The sequence below is a fragment of the Triticum dicoccoides genome, chromosome 1B (genome assembly GCF_002162155.2).
Source record: "Triticum dicoccoides isolate Atlit2015 ecotype Zavitan chromosome 1B, WEW_v2.0, whole genome shotgun sequence".
In the NCBI taxonomy this organism is placed as follows: Eukaryota; Viridiplantae; Streptophyta; class Magnoliopsida; order Poales; family Poaceae; genus Triticum; species Triticum dicoccoides.
The window spans coordinates 224,635,391-224,642,443 of NC_041381.1; the positions used below are offsets into that span (position 1 = coordinate 224,635,391).

Genomic DNA, 7,053 nt, shown 5'->3' on the forward strand with positions numbered 1-7,053 from the left:
GGGCGCCGTCTTGGTCCTTTCCCTCACCGTTGGCACCCTGGGTGAAAACCTTCGTTCACTTTGGCAAATGCGGCAGCGACAGCATATGGAGCCGTTATCTTGTTGAGGGTGTCATCAATGAGTGTGAGTGGTTATCGATCGATTGTGGCGGTGAATCACATGTGCTTCTCCTCGACGGCACTCTAACGGCATTTGGTAATGCACTCTTGCGCCTTTTTGCGTCTTAGGAATGTTGTGTTGTGTCATCTTTTTTTCTGGTCAGCTTTAGAGGATTTCCTCAACACGATGTACCCTTTTTGGACCGAGTGGCTTTATATAATATAAAGCAGGGCGAGAGGCTGTTTTGAGAACAAAAAGGATAAACGCCTGACGTTGTAAATGTTAGACGGAAATGAAAACGTGATAACATTACAAACTACGATCCACAACAATAGCATCAGTACTCTGTTTCATTAACCTGGATAAAATCGAGGGTGGTTGTTTTTAACACGTTTTCTCTGAGGAATATAAAAGGGTTCCTAACAATCTTGAAAATGGGCAGAGGATTCCGCATTCAACTCTATCCGGCCGGCTAAGCTCTGGCATCAACCTCTGTTTGTAACACTGTTGCACGCAACTGATGTACGAGCCGTGTTGGCAACTTAAGTCTACGTCGGCGCTGCATATTCCTCCGGAATAATTATTCAGGTTTCACCGGTCAGAACACTGACCAGCCGTTCGTTGTTGTTCTTCACCGGTCAGAACACTGACCAACCGTTCGTTGCTGTTCCTGATATACTAGTTGTAGGCTGAACTGCAAATATCTGTCCGTCAACCAGTTAGATGATCAACACATTAATCATGTGAACCTCCCGTCAAAAAGGCGAAAGTCCCCAACTTACAGGTCGTTGCAGCAACACAAGGAAATAGATTGGTGTCGGGAACTTGGAATACACCTGAACAGAAACATCATGATGCCTTTTAGAAGCACTTTATTCCTTATCACATAGTACTACATGATAGAAATTAAAGTTCCTCTGAACCAGATTGACTTGGAAGCTTAAAGAGCAGTGAGTAGTCAGTTAGACATGCCCACCGATCTGGACTTAGATGAGGAGGAACGAACTATCCTAGGCGTTGATGTGCTTTTGATCTGACAGACATGGCCACCCATGTGTTGTAGAGAGGTACTCCCTCCGTTCGGAATTACTTGTCGCAGAAATAGATGTATCTAGACGTATTTTAGTTCTAGATGAGGAGGAACGAGCAATCCTAGGCGTTGATGTGCTTTTGATCTGACAGCTCGCCCACCGATCAAGCACTTGCGCCGGTCGGCCGGCGCAGAGGGATGTCCCAGTATATAACAGCTCAACGGTATGAGTTCCAGAAACCTACTATACATTACACATACAGAACACAGAGGAAGCACTACTACGCGTCATCACCGAGATCAGTGTTCTTAGCCTAGGAGTTTAGACATTGCGTAACATGCTTCCGAGACACCTAACACACTTGTCAAGCCAAAATAAAATAAAAATAAACATCACATGGAAATTTCGCCAGCCCATAACAACACTGCTACGTAATGATGAACTAACATCATCATTACCGGCACATGACTTGAGAACTTCCCTTCAAACTCAAAACTAGTTTTCCGGACCATCAGACTGAATCCATGCTTAAATTATAAACCTACCTGCTTACCAGGCACCTTCCAGAACGAGAACGCCACCAGAAGTGGAAGATATCATGTACAGTAATAAAGAAGCATACAGATCGCATCATCTCAGCAACCACTGCCCACTGCCCACTGTTAGTTTCTGGATAGAAATCCCAGAAAAATAGCCGTCACACTCGTTTCCTAGTCGAGTGGCCTTGATGCTTGGGCATTTGGGTTGCACGGTTTGGAACTGGAACGATTCTTGACAAGTGGGACCAATGATTGGACGACATCGGCCATCAGTGGTCTATAGTCAGCCTCCGGTTGAACGCACATGGCAGCGATAGCAGCCACTTGAACAGCATCTTTCAATGAATATTGACCTTCCAGTGATGGATCCAGGATCTGCACAACCTTTTCTCGATCAGTGAGCAAAGGTAATGCCTGCATCAATGCAACAAGTGAACGGTTAGGTGTATGCAAAGTTCAGACATGGAAAAAAAATCATGAAACCATGACCTTTTACTACCAAGAACAATAAGAGGAAGATGGATCCAAATTAAGACAAGTGATGTCGTGACTAAAAAGCACATGAAAATCATAGCGCAGATGAAATTACATAATCAGAGTGCATGTACATATTTTTAGAGGAATACACTTTTATTTATGTAGCCTATGGTATCTCTAGTTCTACACATTATTCAATTAACCTTATGCTTCAAAATTGCAGAAACAAAATTGAAATAAAGGCCACAACAATCTGAAACTCAATTTTTCAGCTTATGTTATGCTTAGTTGCTTACCCAGTTAACTAGAACACCTTCCCCAGGAGGCCTCTTCATATCAACCGGTACCCTGCCAGTAAGCAATTCCAGAAGCACAACCCCGTAACTGTACACATCTGATTTGGTTGTCAAATGCCCAGTTAATGCATATCTACATATTTCCAGCAGGTGCACAATATTAGACATAATAGTTGGTCGAGTAAAACACGAAAAATGGATTGCACAGTCAGTATCAAATTTAAGTTCTTGCATGATGGACTTTGCATGCTCGAGAGAAAAAAAAAAAGTTAACATAAGGACTGCAAATCAAAGTAATTTCTTTTCCGAAGCAAATCAAAGGTATATCTAGTCTTACTCTGGTGCGACATAGCCCTGCGTGCCTAAAACTCGAGTTGACACATGACCACCAGCTCTATCAGATCCAAGCTTGGCCAAACCGAAGTCTGAGACTCTTGCATGGAAGTCCTTGTCCAAGAGAATGTTGCTGCTCTTGAAGTCCCTGTGTATAACAGGTGGAGTGACACGCTCATGGAGATACTCCAGACCTTTTGCTGCTTCAAGAGCTATTCTCATTCGTGTCGGCCAGTCCAATTTTGAGATGCCACCACAGGAACCTACATTGATAGCTTTAACATTGTCAATCGACGATAACAACAGGCTTAAGGAATAGTGTTGATTAATACTTTATCCACTACATTAACATTTCCATATCAATCTTAAAAGACGACATTTCAGAAACTGCCAACTAGACGCATGCATAAAAAGTGCCGACGCATACTAACAAAGCAAGAGCGTAAGATATAGAGAAAAACCCCCCTATGCCACGAATAACTCTCAAGCTCCTGATTACCAATGAACAAGTCCTTTGTTCCTTCCAAGTCCTATGACATCTATCTGACCATTATGACCTTGAGTTATAGGGTGTGTAAATAAGTACCAGGGGGCAACATGGTGACCATTGCTGGCATGGAGGGAAGAAAATATAAATCTGGCGGCAAGGAAGGAACAGGAAAGTATTTAGTGGCAAATCAGGGACTGGTGCATCTGTGTGTGTAACTGGTAGTACATTTCGCCTTGCATATTTCTAAATTATAATATCAAGAATTATCCTAAGTTGATAACACACCATATATACAAATTTACAAATATCTTTTGAAAATGCTAATTTACCTTCAAAAGGCACCTCGACAAAGTCCATATACAAAATGCTAAATGATTTGATGACTAAACTGGAAAGCTCATTTGACAGAATGGCATCAGTCCCAGACCAAACACAAGATAAACAACTTCACAATTTTATAAGGAATGGTTTTTTATTCAGTGTTGAGTATCGTGATTATTAGGAAAGCTAGGATAGCGTAGGATATTATTCTACCTTGCCTTGTACTCCAAGATGATCATATGTACTCCTATATATATGCCCATGAGGCTCAAGCAATACAACAACGATTTCCACCAAACCCCTCTCTCCCGTCTAATATGGTATCAGTTTCCGGGTTCTAAACCCTAGCCGCTGCCGCTTCCGCACCTGTGCTGCCCCCGGGGCGGTCGACCTCCATGACCGCTGCCGGGGGCCGCGCCGCCCGTACCTAGGGTTCGTCCGCCGGTCGTGTTGACCGGCTGCCCTAGAGTCTTTTTCCCGATCCTTGATCTGGGTTTTCTCTCTCACGCCGGTCATCTTGATCGGCGCTTCTTTTTTGGTTTTCCGATCTCAGATCGTCTTGCGTCTCCTGCCGCCGTTCGTCATCGCGTGTAACTTCGACATCGGATCAATCGGTTGCTGCACGGCACCCCGCTTCAGCGGCGTCATCTGTATTGACGCCGCGGCTCCTCGCGCGTCCTGCGCTGCTACCGCTCACGCGCTTGCGCTAGTGTGGCTGCCGCTAAGCTGGCGTCCGCCGTACGCATCCAGGAGCTATGGCTCACGTGCATGCACATGAAGACACATGCACAGGTGCACGTTCTAGACAAGGACATGTTACACGGGCTGGAGTCGATTTGCATCACCGCTCGTCCGTGTCTTCTCAATTTTGCTCATCGCGCGTCTGGGCGGATCACCCGATGCACGCCTCCGTAAGATTAAGTGAAGATCCACGTCAAGTTTACTCGTCTCTTCGCCGATTGAGCAATCGGCTGCCGCTGCGTCGTCCCTTCGGACCACAGCGTCGCCGCCAATGGTTCTTCCCGCGGCTGCATCAACCCACGCGCTACCGCTGTGTCGCTTCTTCGGGCTGTAGTGCCGCGGCCCGCGGTCCGTCGCCGCCACATGTCGTCCCCGTGGTTGCACCGACCCTCGCGCTGCCGCTGCGTCGCCTCGTCGGACCATAGCGAGCGTGGTGCGTGGTCCCTGCCACCGCCCCGTGGTTTTTTCCACGGTTGCACCGATCCGCCTGCTGCCGCTGCGTCGCCCCTTCCGGCCGTAGTGCCGTGGCCCGCGGTCCATCGCCGCCCCGAAGCCGCCCGTGCTAGGCCGTCTCCGTGGCTGCAACGACCCTCGCTGCCGCTGCGTCGCCCCATAGGGCCATAGCGAGCGTGGCACGCGGTCAACGCCGCCGCCTTGAGGTCTTTCCCGCCGTCACCCTGACTCGCGCGCCACCGCTGCGTCGCTCCTTCAGGCCGTAGCGCCGCGGCACGCGGTCCACTTCGCCGTCCACGCGCGTCGACTCATGTGTGGTATGCCCCGCGTCGTCTCCTTGGCGCGAGAACGCCACCGTCCGCGCCGGTCTTCGTCACGTTGTCGGGTTCTTCCTCGCCTACTTCGAGCATCGCCACCGCACTCCTAGCCGCCGCCGCCGCCTCCTCAGGCCGCCGCCGCCGCTCTTCTTCGCGGTCCACGGCGACTACCTCGACACCGGCGACCCCCAACTCAACACCAACCATGGCGTTCTTCGCACGGCTACCTCGACCACGGGTACACTACCTCCGCTCTCGGCTACTTCGACAAACAGCACAAAGGGCTACCGCCTTGCTTGAGCAACCTCGTCGGTTCCACTCCAGCCACGTCTCCACGATGCATCGACCATTACGACTGTGGGGGGTGTCAGTTGGCTTACCTTCGGATTATTCTCCAGTCTCACCGTCTGCGTCGCTACCGTTGTGACTGCGGGGGGATGTTGAGTATCGTGATTATTAGGAAAGCTAGGATAGCGTAGGATATTATTCTACCTTGCCTTGTACTCCAAGATGATCGTATGTACTCCTATATATATGCCCATGAGGCTCAAGCAATACAACAACGATTTCCACCAAACCCCTCTCTCTAATATTCAGGACACGGTCCATTCTTTCCCGATTAAAGATGCAAGCTAAACAATAGGACAAGCAAGTTCTTATCTTGAAGAAAGAAGTTGGCCTTCAAACCTATTTGTTTCACTAGTAGTTCCTACCCTCTTCTACTACTAATAAATAAACTGACACCAGCAGACAGTAAGCATGTTTTCTTTCACAAAGATACCAAGCCAATAGCATTGATATTAGATACTACACTTAAATCTCATCTTGTAACATGTAAATGGCTCCAATTTAGTTAAGAAGCTGCATGAATAATTTCTGGGGGGTATAGGGTCTCATGAATAAATGCATATGTGCACTACAGAAGGCGTGACATTAGTAACATTGTACCTATACTCAAATTCGTGAGGTACCACTAACCTTGCTGAGATCCATTACATTTACCAATTAATCAACAAGCTAGAGACAGAAACGACTAATTGGTTGGGGCATCAAATGATAGCATGTATGTTGGGAACTAGATATACCTTTGTGCTTATTCTTCATAGTTTGAAAATACAATTGATTTTATTTCAGATGAAACTTTGGAGTAGATGATTATCTAGGTTTGACAGTTAGATATTATGAACTGTTTGGTTTGAGGAACCGGATGGTGAATTGATCATGCAATCCTAGGTGTCTTTTGAGTAAATGGATATTCAAGTTGTTAACCAAGGACGGTGTTTGGCAATCGCTATTGCGAAACAAATATTTGGGACACAAACAACTTACTTCGGTTGAAGCCAAGCCAACGGACTCACACTTTTGGAAGAGTCTAATGAAGGTGAAGAAAGTTTTTTCGCAACTTGCATCGTTTAAAGTAGAGAATGGGGAACCGGTGCATTTATGGGAACATAAACGGATCGGGGACATGCCCTTATCAGCTATGTACCCAAGATTATTTAATATTGTCCGTCATAAGGATGCCACGGTAGACGCTGTTTTCAGGGTGTAGAATACTTCGGTTGATTTTCGACATGCACTGCTTGGACAGCATTTAATTGATTGGAATGAGATCGTCCTCAAAGTAGTGGAGCTTCAATAACTCAGGGACAAGACTTGTTTAGGTAGGATCTTCAGACCACAGAAGTGTTTTCTGTGCACTCCATGTATTCGGCTTTAATGGATAAGCGAGTCAGATTTAGATCAAAACGGTTATGGCGTCTCAAACTGCCTCTTAAAATTAAACTGTTCATGTGGTATTTATGCACGAGTGTAGTCCTTACTAAGGATAGTTTAATAAAGCGTGAGTGGCAGGCGGACACACATTGTATCTTTTGCAGGAAACTATCCAACACCTTTTCTTTGATTGTGCGTTAGCTAGTGCAGCGTGTTGTGCTGTATAACATCACATCACCT

At 46.6% G+C, this 7,053-nt stretch overlaps 1 protein-coding gene across 1 annotated transcript in view; it reads right to left on the reverse strand.

Annotated features, from left to right (window-relative positions):
* Positions 1–1,293: 1,293 nt before the first annotated feature.
* Positions 1,294–7,053, reverse strand: part of LOC119329261 (probable serine/threonine-protein kinase PBL7) — a 9,144-nt gene continuing 3,384 nt past the window's right edge. Inside the window, exons 3-5 of the mRNA XM_037602279.1 lie at positions 2,780–3,038; positions 2,443–2,575; positions 1,294–2,083 (exon numbers count right to left, since the gene is read on the reverse strand). Of these exons, the coding sequence (XP_037458176.1) occupies positions 1,841–2,083; positions 2,443–2,575; positions 2,780–3,038 (635 nt within the window). The 3' untranslated portion in view covers positions 1,294–1,840. The remainder of the gene's footprint in view (positions 2,084–2,442; positions 2,576–2,779; positions 3,039–7,053) is intronic.